General features: G+C 43.6%; 1 protein-coding gene across 1 annotated transcript in view; it reads left to right on the top strand.

Moving 5' to 3' along the window:
* Positions 1-7093: 7093 nt before the first annotated feature.
* Positions 7094-22732, top strand: part of LOC139751132 (transient receptor potential cation channel subfamily M member-like 2) — a 136796-nt gene continuing 121157 nt past the window's right edge. The window contains exons 1-6 of the mRNA XM_071666232.1: positions 7094-7161; positions 8669-8826; positions 16666-16839; positions 18120-18236; positions 19139-19256; positions 19562-19732. Of these exons, the coding sequence (XP_071522333.1) occupies positions 8711-8826; positions 16666-16839; positions 18120-18236; positions 19139-19256; positions 19562-19732 (696 nt within the window). The 5' untranslated portion in view covers positions 7094-7161; positions 8669-8710. The remainder of the gene's footprint in view (positions 7162-8668; positions 8827-16665; positions 16840-18119; positions 18237-19138; positions 19257-19561; positions 19733-22732) is intronic.

The raw sequence follows: 22732 nt of genomic DNA, 5'->3' as shown, positions 1-22732 counted from the left end.
CTGGCGGTGATGGTGTATATGAAACTATATATGATGTAGTAGATTAACATAACGTCAAGAGGGGAAATGAATATAGTTCACAAGTCCATGAATGATCTGATTCACAAGTAATTCATCATCAAGTTGTATCATTACCAACACTAGGTGGCTGGTCAGACCACATTACCAACACTGGGTGGCTGGTTCAGACCACATTACCAACACTGGGTGGCTGGTTCAGACCACATTACCAACACTGGGTGGCTGGTCAAGCCACATTACCAATACTGGGTGGCTGTGGGTGGCTGGTTCAGACCACATTACCAACACTGGGTGGCTGGTTCAGACCACATCACCCAGCAGCCTGGGTAAGATGGAAGTCATCCCTGGGTGTTTGATAGGTTCCAATCTTTGCATTTTAATGGCCTTTTTCCATTTACTTTACTGTGATTGGTTGTCGCCTTGTGACAGCAGTGTGTACCAAAGACTCATCTGTATCAGCTAATCAGCAATGTGTGATGCCTTGTATCCAGTACTAGTGTATTTGTGACTTGTGTAGAAGTTTCCTTTGTTAGTATGACTAGTTCAGGTATCCCCTTACCTTATATAGTGCTCTCAAGTTATTTAGAGTGTGTGTACTAAATGTTAACACTGATAGCAACATCAATGATAGATGAAGGAGGGTATGTATTTATACCATAGGCAAAGTAATGTGCATAAATCCTAGGCAGATGTATTAATCATTTGTGTTTTGGACATAACTTTAAAGTGCATGACAATGTATATAGAGGGTCCTGCATGTGTCACCTTACTCTGTATGTACTAAACGGATCACAGGATATAGAAACATGATGAGGAAAGGTACTGTATGGTAGTGCAGCAGGCACTAAACTGTGAGGCTGCAGGAGACAACATGGTTAGGTGAAAGAGTCAAGTTGCTTGGATCTGCTGTGCGTTACCGGATTGCAAGTGGCAGTACCATGTCCTCCCTGCAGGTCAGTACCACAGGGTCAACCATGGGTCTAGGTGGCACAGAAGACGGTAGCAAGCTTTACTCAATGCCTCAGGTGCCAGGATGTTCACTTAGTGCAGACCACAATATACGTAGAACAGAACTGCTTCATCTTGTAAAGCTCACCACACAGACTGACTGGCGCCTCCTGGGTATCATGCCACGTCTGTGATATGACCAACAATGAATCCTTGGCTTATTGAGAGATACTGTTGTCAACTTTCAGCTACTGTACTCTAAGGTTCAGTTTTCTGATGTTAGTGTTGTTCACCTGCATGGCATTTTCTAGCTTAGTTATTGAAGTGTGTGAACATCTGGGAAATTGGCATTTTGCCCAGCTAGGGAGGGACTCAAGATTCACATATTTCCTTTATGCATTGGACCGCAGGGAAACAACCAGGAAATGTCTGTCGTATTTCTGTGGTTATAAATAGCTGATGATGAAGATGATGATGTGTAGCTTTCATAAGTCAACTCACTCTGCTGGAATGTAAGTGTGACAGCTCTGTTGGCAGGTTTGACATAACATCATTAGATACACTTTGACCTGATGTTTTTTTATTTGGGCTGACTTGATGTGGCCTGACTGATGTGATACATTTTCATGTTAGGTGTTGGTACGTTATGATTGTGTTGTGGCCTCTGTTCATGGTACTACTGACACTCATGTGATGTGTTCTCATGACCTCACTTTATGTACAGTACAATGCTAACATTCTCTCACTGGCTACCTCTCTCATTCTCGGGTACGTATCCCAAACAATGAGTTTATGTTGCCCAGAAGTAGATGTGCATGTTATTATTGTTAACTAAGACTATTATCTATAATTTTGGTAGTGTAAAACTAACCCTTCTAGTCTTGTCATTGCTGAGTTTAGTAGTTTGATCCTTTGAACATAATGACTTGATCATTGATCGTTAGCCATGTTAGTGTGATTATTCTGCCAATTAAAAGTAAAGGTCAACCCAGTTAAAAATGATAACCCATTAAAACTGACATCCCTTGAGAACAAAAATATCCCTTAAGATTGACAACCTGTAGATAAGATATTGTGGTTATTATATCTTGAAATAAGATATTGTGAGGAATCTATATCTATAAATAAGATACGGTGAAGTTATTATATCTTTAGATAAGATACGGTGAAGTTATTATATCTTTGAATAAGATATGGTGAAGTTATTATATCTTTAGATAAGATATTGTGTTATTATATCTTTAAATGAGATATTGTGAGGATTTTTTATCTTTACATAAGATACGGTGAAGTTATTATATCTTTAAATAAGATACGGTGAAGTTATTATATCTTTAAATAAGATACGGTGAAGTTATTATATCTTTGAATAAGATATGGTGAAGTTTCTATATCTTAAAATAAGATATGATGAAGGTATTATATCTGTAAATAAGATATGATGAAGTTATTATATCTGTAAATAAGATATGATGAAGTTATTATATCCTCGAATAAGTTATGGTGAAGTCATATCTTTAGATAAGATTTGGTGAGGTCATTATATCCTTGAATAAGATATGGTGAAGTTATTATATCTTTGAATGAGATATGGTGAAGTTATTATATCATTAATCGAGATATGGTGAAGTTATTATATCTCTAAATGAGATATGATGAAGTTATTATACCTATAAATAAGATATGGTGAAGTTATTATATCTTTCAATAAGATATGGTGAACTTTTTATATCATTAAATGAGATATGGTGAAGTTATTATATCATTAATCGAGATATGGTGAAGTTATTATATCTCTAAATGAGATATGATGAAGTTATTATACCTATAAATAAGATATGGTGAAGTTATTATATCTTTCAATAAGATATGGTGAACTTTTTATATCATTAAATAAGATATGGTGAAGTTATTATATCTTTCAATAAGATATGGTGAAGTTATTATATCTTTCAATAAGATATGGTGAAGTTATTATACTTAATCAAGGGAAGACAATGATATCATGTCTTCAGGATAATGTAATCACAAGCGAATGACATCATCTTAAAGACATCATTTTCACCCTCACTATGATGTATAGAACCTTCCAGTATGGTCATGTACAGTGTGACTGATTAACATTTTGGATTATAACCTGACTTTCTGATAATGGTATTTTATCCTTGATAATAATAATAACCTTTGTAGAAGAGTGATCCCTTAAGGGGTAAGTTTGCAACACCTTGAAAACAGATGCTCTGGCTCAAGTTGTAAGCTAAGCAGACAGCTGAGTGTGACTTGAGGCCAGAGATGAGGAGGAAGGGATGGCGCCTCGTTCATAGTGGCCATGAGGGAGGGAGAGTGTTTCATGTTTGGAGATTTATACTACAAGTAAATATGTATCACACCAGTCATGAGTAACACAGTATGTTACGTTCCAGGAAGGTAAGGTAATGATCTGCCACACTGAGAGCTATTATATACCTGACTGTAGCAGTGTGTACGGATGGTGACCTTCAAGTGATGTGGTACATACATCATTTGTTTATCTGTTCGGTCAGCGTGAAGTGTATTGTCTTCGTCCACTTAGCATGTCTTCATCCGGTCAAAATTCAAGAGTTGGGTCAGTTTTTGACTCCTGAGGATGGGTCAGGCCTTGTGATAGATCTTCTTTTAATTACCACATCCTGGAGAAGGAATTATGTACAGTAGTATGAGGGAGGAGAATATAAATGATAGGTTAAGTCTGTCCCTCATCTTACCCTGTGACCTTGAGGTTAAAAAATATTTCAGTGTTACATAGTGAAAGATATATTTTTTTCTTATATACAAACTTTGTATGAGAAATCAAATTGGTTGTGTTTCAATGACAAATTATTATATATTTCCATAATTATGACATGAATACTTTGAACCTATTTATATACAGTTGAAGAAAAATTTATTCTTCCAGTTTCGAAGATCCTTGGTGTGGGTTTGCTGTGGTTGATAAATGGATTCAGAGATATGTATGAATTTGTCGACCTCATCACTTCCACCAGAATATCCTCTGTAAGTTGAGCAGTTGCTAGGCAGATGTGCTTTAAGTCCATTGTTTACATGCTATCACTGGCACCCCCCACCACCCCTACACAGAGACACACACTCGCATACAAACACACAGACACACACACAAAATACACTCACATACATCTCAAATAAAAGACTATAGTTTGAACTGTGTATTTTTAACCTTTTAATCATTATGAAGAGATGCTGCTGCTGTCGTCTATATAGGTAAAGATGTATTCTAGGGGCACATCTTTAATGACCAGCTTGTATTATCAAACATGTGTTGTGGACTTGTCTTACGTAAGGCTGCATTGCTAATGAAATGTCACCTTTGGCGAAGCTTTATAATCAGGAGTACAGTCTCGTCAGAGAACTTCTCACTCCAAAGGAGTCAATCATGTCCCTGCTTCAGGAAGTAGCGCAGCCTTTTACCTTGGAAATATAAGTCCAGAACCTATTAAAGAAATGGGCACTGGGGCAATTGTTGATCGAGTAAGTAATGTAAGGGTAAGAGAGATGTGTGGAAATAAAAAGAGTGTGGTTGAGAGAGCAGAAGAGGGTATTTTGAAATGGTTTGATCACATGGAGAGAATGAGTGAGGAAAGATTGACCAAGAGGATATATGTGTCGGAGGTGGAGGGAACGAGGAGAAGTGGGAGACCAAATTGGAGGTGGAAAGATGGAGTGAAAAAAATTTTGAGTGGTCGGGGCCTGAACATGCAGGAGGGTGAAAGGCGTGCAAGGAATAGAGTGAATTGGAACGATGTGGTATACCGGGGTTGACATGCTGTCAGTGGATTGAACCAGGGCTTGTGAAGCGTCTGGGGTAAACCATGGAAAGTTCTGTGGAGCCTGGATGTGGAAAGGGAGCCGTGGTTTCGATGCATTATTACATGACAGCTAGAGACTGAGTGTGAACAAATGGGGCCTTTGTTGTCTTTTCCTAGCGCTACCTCGCACACATGAGGGGGAAGGGGGTTGTTATTCCATGTGTGGTGGGGTGGCGATGGGAATAAATAAAGGCAGACAGTATGAATTATGTACATGTGTATATATGTATATGTGTGTGTGTGTATATATATGTGTACATTGAGATGTATAGGTATGCATATTTGCATGTGTGGAGGTGTATGTATATACATGTGTATGTGGGTGGGTTGGGCCATTCTTTCGTCTGTTTCCTTGCGCTACCTCGCTAACGCGGGAGACAGCGACAAAGCAAAATAGATAAATAATATATATATATATATATATATATATATATATATATATATATATATATATATATATATATATATATATATAATTTTTTTTTTTTTTTTTTTTTTTTTTTTTTTTTCCAAAAGAAGGAACAGAGAAGAGGGCCAGGTGAGGATATTTCCTCAAAGGCCCAGTCCTCTGTTCTTAACGCTACCTCGCTGTCGCGGGAAATGGCGGATAGTATGAAAAAAAAAAAAATATATATTATATATATATGTATATATATATTCCTATGAGTCCACGGGAAAATGGAAAACGATAAGTTCCCAAGTGAACTTTCGTGTAATATTCCGAGAGAGGAAAATGAGTTAGCATAGTGCAACATACACTCGTGTGTGCAATCTGGGCTACCAGAAGGAAACAACAGTGTTCAGTAGATGTGCACTTTTCCATGTGATAAGTTTGGCAGAGAAGGAATAGTGGAGATGTGTGGAATGAGAAAAGTGGAAGGTTTGGATAACAGCTGCAGTCAGGGAATAGAAGTGGAATTAAATTTTGAGTCTTTAAGATTACCAAAATTCAGTTACAGTTTAAGGGTTGGGAGTTCGAAGTGCTAAGGGGATTTGGTCCTGTTAAATTGTAAGGCCAAATATACCGTAATTCTACATCACACCTTACTTTGCTTGGAGTGTAAATGGGGTTGTGTCAGATCTCGTTCAAAATTGATATGGTTTATAGGCGCCTTTGAATTCTACCGAAAAATCATGTATCTGTTGACGGATTCTCAACAGTAATGTTTCCTGCCGAAAATTAGATAAGTAAAGCATGAAATCTGTTAAGAACATCCCTAGTCTACAGATCAAAACAAAAGGTTAGTGAGGCTAAATGAGGTAGCTGTTCCCGCGTGTATTACTGCCCAATCTTCTGTAATGAGTCGATAAGTGGCCTTAAAGAGTTCTCGAGAGCCACACTAATTTTCGTTGCATCGTTACGTCATTACTTATGAAGAGAAAAACAATACAAGTACTACTTCATTTACTATGGATGCCACACTACTTCCATAGTAACTCAAATCATCTTCCCCAGTCATCATCTCTGTTTATTTCCCACACGATATTTTCTTTACTTCCCACACGATATTTTCTTTACTTCCCACATGATATTTTCTTTACTTCCCACATGATATTTTCTTTATTTCCCATATGATATTTTCTTTACCAACTCCATCAGTCAGAGTTTGTTCAAGTAATTCTCTTTTCAGGGAGCAACGCAGTTTAAAGCGGCAGTCGTGAACGAGCGAATATCAGTTTGATAATTTCGAGAAATGGATTAATTGGGTTATATGATGAAAGAACAGGAGTGATGGCCGAGTTAACATTACCTGGAGGTGACCCACACAATTAATACATCTAGCATTTCTGATATCAGTGTCTTAACAGCAATATAGAGAATTCTGCCAACATCCAACACATTAACCTCACTAACAATGCCAACAATAGGTTTGTTGGCCAACAATAGGACACCAACCCTACCACCATCAGTACCCTAACCTAACCAACATAGACACAATTTAACACCAACAGAAAAATCGACCTTGTGAGCGAGGAGGTAATTGAAGGCCATGTGAAGCCTTGGCCGTGAGTGGCGTGACCCACCCAGCCGTTGACATACCAACCATACGAGTTTCAAGGCAACAACAATCACCTTTGTTCACGATCCTCCCTTTCCCCACACCTTCATCAACCATTCCCTCCCTCCCCCCTGACTTCCATCAACTCACTCCTCCCTCCCAACATACCTGCATGTGGCCACCCGCCACCCCTCGCCTTCCTGTTGCCTGACACACTGACTGGACCGGGACGGTTCCCCGCCTCAGTTGTGATCAGGTGTGCGAGGTGGTAACACTGACCGGCGCCCCGCGATCTCCTCCATCATAATGTCAGCTGCAGTAGCTGCCAGGTGAGAGCCGTTGCTGCTGTGACGTTATTGATTGATGGTTATTATAATCTATTGGCTTGGGAAATAGTGAAAGAATCAGTGATGTTTAAATCAGTGTGTTAGTAACTTAGGTTTGTTTGGAGGCGTGAAGCGTAAGTTCCCACAACAGCAGCAGTAGTGGGTGAAGCTTCCGTGTTACATACATATGATCACATATCCCTTGGTGTCAAGTCTGGGTGAGATACTGGATTATCAAGCCATTATATTAAGTAATCCCAGGCATTAGGTTAAGCATGCCCGTTTTTAAGCACACTTCTGACATAGGTTGCTGTGTATGTGTATATAAACACGTTGTGTATACAATGTACGTATCTGTGTATAAGGTTGAGAGACGAGGCAACACGAGTGTACAACTCAACAATTAATAGTCCTTGGAAACGTGCATGAATCCTGAACCTCTACTAGTGCATGTTTACATATGCATGCTTCCATGGGAATCGAAGGTCAACAGTTATGAGGAGCAGCAGTAGGAGACTATTTTTCCTAGCATTCTATAAAGAGGTGTTCCTGGGTTAGTTACGCCATGAAAGTGTTAGTGGATGTGTTTTTTAAATGTTATATAGGATAAAGAAAAAAAAGTACATCAGAGAAATATGATTATTTTTTCAAATTGTAGGAAGAGTAAGTGACAGTCAACAAAAGCCTTTAAAATGTTATATAGGGTAAATAAAAACGTATATCTGAGAAATACGATTTCCCTGACTTCTAGGAAGAGTAGGTGACATTCAACCAAAGCCTTGCATAGCCTTGGCTCGTAAAAGAATTATGAATGGTGTCTGACGTAGGTAAAGGTTGGGAGTTGCTTACGGTATATTATCATTAACTTTAAAACTTCTTTAAAGAAGACGTGTGTCATCAATTGCTCCTCCATCTAAACAAAAAAAATATCCATTGTTGGGGTGACGCTACATTAGGTACTTAGATCTTCCCCAGAATGAACAACTATTTTCTACCCATGTAACCTTTAGAAATGTCTGCTACACTCAATACTGTGGTTTTTTTTTTTTATATACAAACAAAACAGATGAGCAAGGACACACGTAAGTTTGGAAGCAACTTCTTCCAGTTAACAGGGGATGGATGCTCACTTATCTTGTAGGCCTTTCTTATGACCAGAGCGAGAGAGAGAGAGAGAAGCGCTTTTAGGACAATACGAAATGAGATTACATGAAGTGGGAGGTTAAGAAAGGGAGCATCATGGATTGAGAGAATTCAGAAGTTCCAAAAGTTGGAGAACGCTATGAAATTTGCAGAGTTAGCAGAGCAATAGGTGAAACAAAGGAAATGGTAGTTGAGACAAATGGTAAACCATTACTAAAAAGTGATATAGAAACCTTCAACTCGCAACAGATGATGTCTGTAACTTGTCAGAATCAGCTTTCATTTTCCCTTCCTTATTCCATATACAAGCCAGAGTGTAGTCCAGGCTTCCATCTCAGAAACGAAAACTGTCTTACTTCCCACACAGACTACGCTTGATGGCCATGTTGCTGTAGGTGTTGAGGTCATAATGAACCAGCAGGATCGGCAGGCGGCCTCCTCGCCAGGCCTGTTTACCATCTACCAAGAGTCCAACCAAAGGGAGTTGGAAGGCTGGATGGCTTCCTCCACACCAAGCTCTGCCAGGTGAGTGAAGCCATTCATTCAACATTTATGAATTAATCTTTGTTCATTCGTTATCTGCATGAATATATTAACGCTTACATTTATATTTCTTACGATGGATTACACGAAGATTCGCCCCCAAAACGTTTTTCTGTGCTATTTTACGTTTGGTTCAACCTAACTTAACCTGGCTCAAAATTAACGTAGGGAGCGAATGTGCTGATGATCCATTACAATTGTATCATTGTATAGAAAGACATTTAAGGTAATAACTATACAACAGATACTGAACGTGAAGCCTATCAGAGCATCATGAGAATAACCCCTAGTCCTTATTTACCTATCATCGTGCCAGACTGGACTAGGCTACGCATCGGCGAATTCACATCATTTCTTACTCAATAGGACCATCAGAAAGTGTTACGACTCTTACAAATCAGTGTGGTTGTTCGAGAGCTTATTCACTTAGCACTAACTTCAATATGAGTAGAAATAGTACATTTTCTGTCTCACGAGTGGCTCTGCCTTCTTGTTGAAGTTCATAATGTGTGTGGAAGGGAATGTGAACAGACAAAAGTTGAATGATACATTACTGAATGACAAAATGAATTTTATCAGAATCAAGAAGAGTGGATAAGTACAACCACAGTTCAGCAAGGAAATGATTCACAGGCTCTCTCGGTTCTCTCAACTTTGTTTCCGTGAGCAATTCCCTAACTACATTAATTCTTGTGTGCACAACCTGCCTGTGGATGTAAGACTTAACTCCCACTTCCCCTCACTCGCCCTGTGTCCATCCTAGTTTGCTTGTAAGATCAAGAATATTGTAGGAAAGAGTAAAGAATCCTCCCCTCTCCGTGGACCCAGACCAGACTGGTAGACAAGATGTCATAACTCTCGCTCGTACGGTCCTGCCGGGCAAGCGAACGACCACAGATGGACGTAAGAACAGCATTTGTTGGCTTCACTTGATCTTGTGTTTAGCATTAAGTTAGGCTGTCAGTCCTGTATTGCTGATAAGGTGAGCAAGTTATGCAAACCTAAGATTCACAGGTGCCACAGGTGACAGACCTGTTGTACTGACTAGAGTAACCAGCCTGGGCCAGAATATAGTGGAGATGCTTAGTAAAGATCTTTCACATTGTATTCATATTACTGTAGGTATTTTCTTAAATACTATGATTATATACACATGTGTATACAAATGAATGTCTGTGGTATGTATTTATATTACTGTAGATATTTTCTTAAATACTATGATTATATACACATGTGTATACAAATGAATGTCTGTGTTATGTATTTATATTACTGTAGATATTTTCTTAAATACTATGATTATATACACGTGTATACAAATGAATGTGTGTTATGAATTTATATTACTGTAGATATTTTCTTAAATACTATGATTACATACACATGTGTATACAAATGAATGTCTATGGTATGTCTTTGACTTGTTTTACATATATCAACATGTGTTACGCAGCACACTTTGGGTCACACATCTGTGGTGGTGGTGGTGTACGTCCGAGCAGCACCAACAGTGTTATCTTTAGTGCATTTTACAACCAGATTCTTTTAGTACATTATATTCTGAAATCAAAATCTGTTGCGTCGGGTGAGTGACAATAGCAGCCAGCTTTCCATCAGTTTCTTCAAGTTACTGTATGTTTTTTCTATTATCCTTCATTTGTTAGATTAAGAAAAGAAAAATGATTTTATTTCCCATCCATTAGAGAGGTATTTTGTTTATCTGAGGAGGTAGGAACTTGAGATGCGATGAGTAATGGAATGGCCAATTAATCTCCCATAAGTCTGTCATCGGCCTAACTTGTGTATATCATTGTTTAGGCAGAGGAGGAAAGAGCCAGTGAGGGATTTTTCAGTTGAACTTTGATTTAGCAGATTCACTTTACGTCAGTTTAATTTAGCTCATTGTTGGTAGGTTTTGGACAGTGGTGTACGATTCAACCTTGGACGGTTTTCATCCACTGTGCACGTTCAAGACGGCGACACAATAGCACATTTTGTCAGTTTTCTGACTGCCGTTTTTGTCATAGATTTGCATCAGTTGCGCGGCCCATCGAGCAATACACAATGGTTTGTCTGTCCTGAAAGTTTATAAATTTTGTTAAACAAATTGAAATATATATATATATACGAGAGTGCAGATTTCCATGTAGTTAAGATATATATTGTAGTTCAGAATAATTAATGGTGAATATAAGTTTAGTGATATATATTTTCTGAGTATATATATTTTCTGAAATACTGAAGTTCAAAGTTATTAAAGCTCACGATGGTAAATACATCTCATGTGTTATGTATATATTCATACCATACGTGAGTCAGTTTCGCTATGCACTCCGTATTGAATGTATAAAGTGCCGTCGATGTATATGGGACGTTAGATATCCAGTGTACGCATCGAAGTGAAGGAAGAGGAAGGTGTACAGTACAATAACACTGGCGCTCACAGAAGAGTTCTATACTCTGCCACGTTACGTTTGTGATAAATTCTTTCATTTTCTACCCCCGCACAAACCATGGGCTTACCAAATACGTTTTCTTTCTTTTTTTAGTACGCCTATCTGCATTGTCTGATAGACACTAGTGAAGTTAAGATTGTCACAGCTTCCTCAAAAGTCAGCGCTGTCTTGTTGAAAACCAAATCACTGGATTGTTGATTTTACTTTCGTATGTTACCAGAGGCACACGAGGGAAAATAGAAATCACTGAATTTATGTAAGAAATTGACTTCAGAAATGTTAGCGCAACGCCGTCTTTATACTTACCCGGATCCCACAGCTCAAGATGTTACTATCTTAAAAGCGTTTTGAAAAAGATCCTCAAATGTCTTTATAGCTTGAAAAGACTTGGAAAAAAGGAGAAATGCACTGAAACTGATAGATAAGTAGAGTCGTGCGTAGTTCAAGTTGCTTTTCTCGAGTACTTTGATAGTGAGATGGTTGCCAGATACAGTCGCTTTGTTATCATGTCAAGAAGTGTACTGTACTCTGGCGTTTAACAAATTTCGTACAGTTCCCTAAAGCGTCATTTTAAATGGCAATGATATAACATGAAAATTCAAAATGTTTCGACTTTTCTGAACCAAAAGATACATTCCTGTGGTACGATGGCTCGGCCTTCGACTCGAGAGTTGGCTTTAGACCGGGCCATTATACCCAGAGGGTCGTACCGTCGTGCATAATGGTCGTTACGACTCTTGTTCAAGGGTCATACCTTGTGTCGAGGGATGTGTCGTGCTCAAGAATCGTACCGTCGTGCTCAAGGACCACACCGTCGTGCTCAAGAATCGTACCGTCGTGCTCAAGACTCGTACCGTCGTGCTCAAGACGCGTACCGTCGTGCTCAAGACTCGTACCGTCGTGCTCAAGACTCGTACCATCGTGCTCAAGACTCGTACCGTCGTGCTCAAGACTCGTACCATCGTGCTCAAGACTCGTACCGTCGTGCTCAAGACGCGTACCGTCGTGCTCAAGACTCGTACCGTCGTGCTCAAGACGCGTACCGTCGTGCTCAAGACTCGTACCGTCGTGCTCAAGACTCGTACCGTCGTGCTCAAGACGCGTACCGTCGTGCTCAAGACTCGTACCGTCGTGCTCAAGACTCGTACCGTCGTGCTCAAGACGCGTACCGTCGTGCTCAAGACTCGTACCGTCGTGCTCAAGACGCGTACCGTCGTGCTCAAGACGCGTACCGTCGTGCTCAAGACTCGTACCGTCGTGCTCAAGACCCGTACCGTCGTGCTCAAGACGCGTACCGTCGTGCTCAAGAATCGTACCGTCGTGCTCAAGACTCGTACCGTCGTGCTCAAGACTCGTACCGTCGTGCTCAAGACGCGTACCGTCGTGCTCAAGGATCGTACCGTCGTGCTCAAGACTCGTACCGTCGTGCTCAAGACTCGTACCGTCGTGCTCAAGACGCGTACCGTCGTGCTCAAGGATCGTACCGTCGTGCTCAAGACTCGTACCGTCGTGCTCAAGAACGCGTACCGTCGTGCTCAAGACGCGTACCGTCGTGCTCAAGACTCGTACCGTCGTGCTCAAGACTCGTACCGTCGTGCTCAAGACTCGTACCGTCGTTCTCAAGACTCGTACCGTCGTGCTCAAGAATCGTACCGTCGTGCTCAAGACGCGTACCGTCGTGCTCAAGACGCGTACCGTCGTGCTCAAGACTCGTACCGTCGTGCTCAAGACTCGTACCGTCGTGCTCAAGACGCGTACCGTCGTGCTCAAGGATCGTACCGTCGTGCTCAAGACTCGTACCGTCGTGCTCAAGACGCGTACCGTCGTGCTCAAGACGTCGTGCTAAGACTCGTCCGATGCTCAAGACGCGTACCCGTCGTGCTCAAGACTCGTACCGTCGTGCTCATGACGCGTACCGTCGTTCTCAAGAATCGTACCGTCGTGCTCAAGACTCGTACCGTCGTGCTCAAGACTCGTAACCGTCGTGCTCAAGACTCGTACCGTCGTGCTCAAGGATCGTACCGTCGTGCTCAAGACTCGTACCGTCGTGCTCAAGACGCGTACCGTCGTGCTCAAGAGCCTAACTGACGTGCTGGGGAGTTGTTTGGTTGGAGTGCAGAGCACAGCAGGAGCTGATGATAACGTCAGGCAGATCTGACTGGGTCATCTGTGTGAATGTTATAAGCTTATTACGCCACCGTCAGGATGGACAGGAGTGACTCATGACATACCGTTCCCCAGTAGTCATGGTATCAATAATTCGTCAAGTGTGTTGTGGCACCAGGCATTGATCACGGCCACCGTGTCACCCCCGCCCCCCCTGCTGACGAAGTTAACTTCGCGGTAGATGAACATTAAATGCTTCCCAGTTATTTCAAGACTAATATGATAGGTCTACTTCATTGTCATTATTATTGTGTCATTTGTGCTTAGATGTAACAGTCGTCAGGTTTCCCCACGCCTCGTAAGGTGGAGGGAAGCATTAGGTGCCATTGGGTCTTTGTGTGGAAAAGTCTGCCTCGACCTGGGAGGTGATATTGTATATTGGAGGCTTCAACATGTGGCTGCTGCAAGATAAGAGCGCCCAAGGTGTGTGTGTGTGTGTGTGTGTGTGTGTGTGTGTGTGTGTTTGTGTGTGTGTGTGTGTGTGTGTGTGTGCTCAACTTGTGATTTGTAAGCCACTCCGTGACATCTACACACCACCGATAATAAGGGTAAACTTGTATCACACACACACACACACACACACACACACACACAAACAAACACACACACACACACACACACACACCACACACACACACACACACACACACACACACACACACACACACACCACACACACACCACACACACACACCACACACACACACACCACACACACACACCCACACACACACACACCACACACACACACACACACACACACACACACCGACACACACACACCACACACACACACACACACACACACACACACACACACACACACACACACACACACACACACACACACACACACACACACACACACACACACACACACACACACACACACACACACACACACACACACACACACACACACACACACACACACACACACACACACACACACACACACACACACAGACACACACACACACACACACACACACACACACACACACACACACACACACACACACACACACACACACACACACACACACACACACACACACACACACACACACACACACACACACATTTGGAAAAGTTTTCCTTTTTCCATTGAGTTGGAGCACTAGTGTGTGGCTGTCATGTACAGTAGATCATGTGTGGAATCTGGGTTATAGTGAGGGATGGGAGCCGAGGGTAGAATTAGGTGCCTTATGAAGATACTCATTAGGAGCCCTGCAGACGTCAGCTCATGGTCTCCTCGTGCTTTAAGAAAGCATGAAAGCAGGTTAGTTTCGGTGATGTAGCATGGAGCAGTATATTCAAGATGTTATGCCAGATAGTGGAGATGACCCACATACGTTAACGCCTCCGAAAAATGATAAAGTTAACCCAAGTCTGGCGGCAAGACGTTAGTATTAACACTATGGATCATTGCCATGTTCAACCTACGTCCACGATGTTAACCTGGTCCAGACTTGGTTAGTATATGTTAGTATATGTGTGTCATCAGTGATCATCTGGTCCAGTACACGATAACGTGAGGTAAGTCTCAGACATATGTGGCCGAATGCAGGGTGGCCACAGCTGGACCTGATATGACAACATGTTGGCCTTGAATGTACGTACATGGATTAAGCGTTGTGCATCGCCTACACGGGGATGAATGGTACGTTATGCCGCACGTGGACGTACGTGAGTGAGACGTTATGCCGCACGTGGACGTGCGTGAATGGGACGTTATGTCACCTTACAGACGTAGGTGAATTGGAGGGTCGCCTCGCACGTGTGTGGTTATGGATCACAAGGGCAGGCCAGCACGTCAACATATACCCAGTACCTTGAACCTGGCGATCGATGGCCAGATTGCTCACGGTACCACACACAAGCTACCGTCTGGCTACCTTGTGTCAGGCTCACTTCATACTTTCCTCCTCAGCCCATCATTATGTGTCGTAAAATCATGAGGTTACGGAAATTCAGCCATTTATTGAATATGTTCACTTTGGAACTCAAGAGAAAAAAAATCACATTTCAGTCATTATGTTTGGTACGTGTTGAGGTGTGGCCAGCAGGTGTGTGTCCCTTCCTTGTTGCTGGGCGCGCTACACACCAGACGTGTAATTGGTTTATGTTATTGTATCATCGCGTGGGACTCGCGATGATGTTATGTAAATGATGAACGTCTGGGATGAACGTTGGCATGAACGTCGGGGATGAACGTCTGGGATGAACGTCTGGGGTGAACGTCTGGGATGAACGTTGGGATGAACGTCGGGGATGAACGTCGGGGATGAACGTCGGGGATGAACGTCTGGGATGAACGTCTGGGGTGAACGTCTGGGATGAACGTCTGGGATGAACGTCGGGGATGAACGTTGGGATGAACGTCGGGGATGAACGTCGGGGATGAACGTCTGGGGTGAACGTCTGGGATGAACGTCTGGGATGAACGTCTGGGATGAACGTTGGGATGAACGTCGGGGATGAACGTCAGGGATGAACGTCGGGGATGAACGTCTGGGATGAACGCCTGGGGTGAACGTCTGGGATGAACGTTGGGATGAACGTCGGGGATGAACGTCAGGGATGAACGTCTGGGATGAACGTCTGGGATGAACGTCGGGGATGAACGTCGGGGATGGACGTCTGGGATGAACGTCTGGGGTGAACGTCTGGGATGAACGTCTTGGATGAACGTCTGGGATGAACGTTGGGATGAACGTCGGGGATGAACGTCGGGGATGAACGTCGGGGATGAACGTCTGGGATGAACGTCTGGGATGAACGTGTGGGATGAACGTCTGGGATGAATGTCTGGGATGAACGTCGGGGATGAACGTCGGGGATGAACGTTTGGGATGAACGTTGGGATGAACGTCTGGGATGAACGTCTGGGATGAACGTTGGGATGAACGTCTGGGATGAAAGTCTGGGGATACTGTTTCTGTCGTGATGTTGGCGCAGTGGTTAGTTCTCTTCTACATGGTAAGGCAGCGTGGGGAACAGTTAAGAGCTTATTTTCACATCCATTCGTTATCATTCGTGTTATATCAATGTGCCTTCCCCACCCTTTTCTTTGTTTCTGCAGATCATATTTTTCTGAACACCATTCCACTTTGAGCATACAACTCACAACGATTTCCTTATATTTATTCGTACTGAAGTTATGGCAAGGGTATTTACTGTCCCATCTTCTCTACAGCAGTTGGGCGAGTGTGCGAATGAGGAGGTGGCCGACCACCGTCAGCGCCCAGTCCACCAGACCTTCGACCATGGGAGGGTCGTCAATCAACGTGAAGCAGGACTCCGTCCGCACCATCAGCAACGACGCAAACTCGAGCTATGGCTTAAACGACCAGCGGTGGAGCCTGCAGAGGTCAGGCTTCAGGAGGCGAGGGCGCGTCTGTACAGCTAGATGTATACTGGTGATGTGCGGCTTACATTAATCTGTGGGAGGATCATTCAGGTTCTCCACACATTATCCTTGGACAGACACTTTGACGCTTTCCTTCTCCCAGTAGAGCTGAGGCTTATCTGGTGCAGGAGGTGGTTCAGTAGCCTCGTGTGATAGTGTTAACACAGCAGACGAGGCACTAGTAAACCTCTTGAGGCTCAAGTGCTTGACATCCCCACTGACGAAGTATGGACGGCCAACAGGCACTTGGATGCGTCCAAAGCCTGGGTTCTGTATTTCCAGAGTAGCGTAAATCATCATCATCCATCTGGCAGACAGAACGACAGACGTGTAGATAGCTGTCTTGTCTGAGTGAGTAGCAGTTGAACGAATAAGGTCACGTAGAAAGATGGATGGAGAGAGAGAGAGAGAGAGAGAGAGAGAGAGAGAGAGAGAGAGAGAGAGAGAGAGAGAGAGAGAGAGAGAGAGAGAGACCGCCCTTCTGGCTTTTATTGAGCAAGTGTTGGAGTTCAACTCGGTCATCATCTCTGGTGTTGCTATCATGGCTGCATGACGTAACTCGTATCATGGAATGTATGTAGGGCGACCTGAGGTGACACACACACACACACGTCGTGGCTCGGGCCTCCCCGACTTGTCCTTACCTGCCGATGGAGGACCCAGCTTGACCCTCGACAAATACTTGATCATCTTGTCAGAAGGTCTGTATCACGTGCTCAGCCAGTCACACTTCAGCTTCACTGTCACTGGTTGATCTAGTGGAATCATGTGTCAGCCTCCGTGAGGTCGTCCCAGGGGAGCCAGTAAGAACTGAAGTTATTTTATTTCACAATTAGCGGGAGATTCTGCTGCTGTTATGCACCCAGTGGGCGTCCAGTGTTGCGGCAGACTCCTTCAAGTGCGTTGGTATTTGAAGACATTTCTCCGACCTCAAGTTTACCTTCATGTCCAGTAACAGAACAGCGCTCTAAGGTGCAGGGTGTTCATCTATCTGAGGTTTTCAGAGCCACTGCTAAGGTTACACACACACACACACACACACACACACACACACACACACACACACGACAGCCCATGACATGACATTCAGCTTTTCAGGTAAACCCATATTATCAAAGTATCATGATTTTGACACGTCCATACCAGGCAGTCAAGCTCGGGCTGTTCCCTTACCTGTGTATCTGACATCACTTGTCCTTCCTTCAACCCAAACCATGAGAACTGTGTGTCTGTCTCTACAGGAGGAAGATTGGCTTACCGCGCACTCCCCTGACAGCAAGTCAGAGGTTCGTCAGCAAACAGACAGTCATCAACCTGGCTTTCATCCGGAAGCACTTCCATCGCAAGGAGTGTGTCAGGTGAGGCAGGGGATTACTGGGGTTTTGGAAATCACATAATGGATGATTAGGAGTCTGACCGTAAGTGCTGCTCAAGATGTGTTGATATGGTATGGGTGTATGGAGAGCTGGAGTGAAGACAGGTGGGCAAATCACATCTGTGTCGGAAGCAGAGGACTCAGATGGTCACAAGAGAGAGGTGGATGTGTGTGTGTGTAGTGAAGCAGTGTGATGTATGGGCGGTGCCAGCGTGCTTCACCAGGGCATGTGAAGCCTTCAAGGTACACCACAGAATGGTATACAGAGCTTGGTTAGAGATGACAAGCTGCAGTTTCGGTACATTGTATATGACGGATGGAAAGTGGAGGTGTGCACTTGAGGTCGTTGTTCGTTTGCTCCAGACGCTACCTAGCTAAATCGGGAAAGGTAATTAGGTACTAGAAATAATTGAGATGGCCAATCGCATGTCCTCATGTTAAGTAAATTTCATTAGAATTAGCATTGTTTGCCCCGAGAAAAAAATGGAGTTCACCATACAGATTTTACGCAACACCTGAATACCACCTGAACACTTTCGGATAAAGATTATGAATATTTAAGTTTGTGTTGCAGAAGATAATGAGAGATGTCGGTACAGAGTTGTGTTGCTAGAAGTATTCCAGTGTATTGTCTGAGTTCACTCTACGTACTCTCTGGTGGATGTACAGTGGATCACAAGGAAAATTTCATGACATACAACAGAAAATAAATGATATGAGGAATATTCATGAATACAGTTGTAACTACGAGAGTGAGGGAATGTGTCTTCACAGTTTGATTGGCTGAGGAAGCGGGCGATCAGTCGGGGAAATGCCAGCCTACATGTAAAGCCAGACGCGCTGGTCATGCATGGCAGACTTTTTCTTTTCCTTTTTCACTTGCAGGTACGTGCGGAACCCCAAAGCCTTCAAGGAAGGCTCGTGTTACTGTGGACTGTTGGAAAAGGAGCACATACCCCCTGCCCTGCTTCTCGCTCCGCCCACACCTCCCGCCACATCAGAGGTAAGGAGGTTCATTGTAGTCTAGTCGCTGGCTCATGTGGACGAGGTTATCAGATAATCTTGAATTCACGGAAGGCCTCCCCGACTGGCCTCTCTCAGGCTAACGTGTTATTGAATCATTGCAAGACAGTGGTACTGGTGCTTGCAGAAGATGGTTTACAATCTGGGGAGAGGAGTCAAGATGGTTTCCATGATGTCATAGAATTCCACTGGCTGGAACCTTGGAGAGCTCTCCATCATTTTCTGCTGTGTGTTCCGTCCCTCCTGTGGTGTCTCTTGTTATAACTTATGGTATGTGTTCGGCAGAGCAACGGGATCCTGACGAGGGTGCTGGAGGACCTGCAGGAAGAAAAGCCTGGCTTCGGAACCATGTTCCTGAATGCCCTCAACTTCAACTTCGTGAGCCGCCAAGTCTTCGCTCCCATCAGACTGTCGTCCGTCTCGCCACAATCGGCCACACCACCAGACCCGACCCAGGTGGGGGCTAACTCGTCTTCGTCAGGTTGATAGCCTGGGTGATCTGTGTAGATGATGGTCTTGGTGTTGTGTGGCTCACACTCAGATCCAGTTCTTGAAAAACTAACTAGCCAGGAGTTGAGCCCTTTCACACCACCGACCTTCCCACCTGACTCAGATTATGTGAATGTTCCTTGTGTAATTCCCCTCAAGGAACCACTGGCCACTTGGGCCAGCTTATTTCTGGAGCAATTTCTAACAACTTAACCACCAGTTAGTTTACTTACATTGTTTACTGCCAACTCTGGCTCCCATCAGCTCAGCTCCAGCCGTTATCTCTGCCCTTCAGAATATCAACACCCCTGACCCAACCTGTAGAGATAACTACCATCTTTTCCTCAGGCTGGCGACCGCATACGCCAACACGTCAGCCACTGGTCCTCCATGCTAACCCTCCTCACACTAGCTACCCCGTGGTCACAGGGAGACACGCCTCGAACACGTCCCTGGTAGACAGTGATATCCTGACTGGGTTCAGATTGAAGTGATGTGTAGCGCAGTTCGTGGCACGACTACTGCTGCTGCTTCTTGGATGATAACGAACACCTGGTTATCTTGTGTTTCCTCATGACCCATCTTAACCCAGTACACCCTATCTCTTCCTCTTGACCCATCTTAACCCAGTACACCCTATCTCTTCCCATGATCCATGCACACACTACCGTTTCCCTTTTTTTTTTTTTCGCTGTCTCCCGCGTTTGCGAGGTAGCGCAAGGAAACAGACGAAAGAAATGGCCCAACCCACCCCCATACACATGTATATACATACGTCCACACACGCAAATATACATACCTACACAGCTTTCCATGGTTTACCCCAGACGCTTCACATGCCTTGATTCAATCCACTGACAACACGTCAACCCCGGTATACCACATCGCTCCAATTCACTCTATTCCTTGCCCTCCTTTCACCCTCCTGCATGTTCAGGCCCCGATCACACAAAATCTTTTTCACTCCATCTTTCCACCTCCAATTTGGTCTCCCTCTTCTCCTCGTTCCCTCCACCTCCTACACATATATCCTCTTGGTCAATCTTTCCTCACTCATTCTCTCCATGTGCCCAAACCATTTCAAAACACCCTCTTCTGCTCTCCCAACCACGCTCTTTTTATTTCCACACATCTCTCTTACCCTTACGTTACTTACTCGATCAAACCACCTCACACCACACATTCTCCTCAAACATCTCATTTCCAGCACATCCATCCTCCTGCGCACAACTCTACCCATAGCCCACGCCTCGCAACCATACAACATTGTTGGAACCACTATTCCTTCAAACATACCCATTTTTGCTTTCCGAGATAATGTTCTCGACTTCCACACATTCTTCAAGGCTCCCAGAACTTTCGCCCCCTCCCCCACCCTATGATCCACTTCTGCTTCCATGGTTCCATCCGCTGCCAGATCCACTCCCAGATATCTAAAACACTTCACTTCCTCCAGTTTTTCTCCATTCAAACTCACCTCCCAATTGACTTGACCCTCAACCCTACTGTACCTAATAACCTTGCTCTTATTCACATTTACGCTTAACTTTCTTCTTTCACACACTTTACCAAACTCAGTCACCAGCTTCTGCAGTTTCTCACATGAATCAGCCACCAGCGCTGTATCATCAGCGAACAACAACTGACTCACTTCCCAAGCTCTCTCATCCCCAACAGACTTCATACTTGCCCCTCTTTCCAAAACTCTTGCATTCACCTCCCTAACAACCCCATCCATAAACAAATTAAACAACCATGGAGACATCACACACCCCTGCCGCAAACCTACATTCACTGAGAACCAATCACTTTCCTCTCTTCCTACACGTACACATGCCTTACATCCTCGATAAAAACTTTTCACTGCTTCTAACAACTTGCCTCCCACACCATATATTCTTAATACCTTCCACAGAGCATCTCTATCAACTCTATCATATGCCTTCTCCAGATCCATAAATGCTACATACAAATCCATTTGCTTTTCTAAGTATTTCTCACATACATTCTTCAAAGCAAACACCTGATCCACACATCCTCTACCACTTCTAAAACCACACTGCTCTTCCCCAATCTGATGGTCTGTACATGCCTTCACCCTCTCAATCAATACCCTCCCATATAATTTACCAGGAATACTCAACAAACTTATACCTCTGTAATTTGAGCACTCACTCTTATCCCCTTTGCCTTTGTACAATGGCACTATGCACGCATTCCGCCAATCCTCAGGCACCTCACCATGAGTCATACATACATTAAATAACCTTACCAACCAGTCAACAATACAATCAACCCCTTTTTTAATAAATTCGACTGCAATACCATCCAAACCCGCTGCCTTGCCGGCTTTCATCTTCCGCAAAACTTTTAGTACCTCTTCTCTGTTTACCAAATCATTTTCCCTAACACTCTCACTTTGCACACCACCTCGACCAAAACACCCTATATCTGCCACTCTATCATCAAACACATTCAACAAACCTTCAAAATACTCACTCCATCTCCTTCTCACATCACCACTACTTGTTATCACCTCCCCATTTGCGCCCTTCACTGAAGTTCCCATTTGCTCCCTTGTCTTACGCACTTTATTTACCTCCTTCCAGAACATCTTTTTATTCTCCCTAAAATTTAATGATACTCTCTCACCCCAACTCTCATTTGCCCATTTTTTCACCTCTTGCACCTTTCTCTTGACCTCCTGTCTCTTTCTTTTATACGTCTCCCACTCAATTGCATTTTTTCCCTGCAAAAATCGTCCAAATGCCTCTCTCTTCTCTTTCACTAATACTCTTACTTCTTCATCCCACCACTCACTACCCTTTCTAATCAACCCACCCCCCACTCTTCTCATGCCACAAGCATCTTTTGCGCAATCCATCACTGATTCCCTAAATACATCCCATTCCTCCCCCACTCCCCTTACTTCCATTGTTCTCTCCTTTTTCCATTCTGTACTCAGTC

This window comes from Panulirus ornatus, chromosome 11 (assembly GCF_036320965.1).
Source record: "Panulirus ornatus isolate Po-2019 chromosome 11, ASM3632096v1, whole genome shotgun sequence".
In the NCBI taxonomy this organism is placed as follows: domain Eukaryota; kingdom Metazoa; phylum Arthropoda; class Malacostraca; order Decapoda; family Palinuridae; genus Panulirus; species Panulirus ornatus.
Note: the sequence above shows the minus strand (reverse complement) of the source record. Positions and strands in the feature narration are given on the sequence as shown.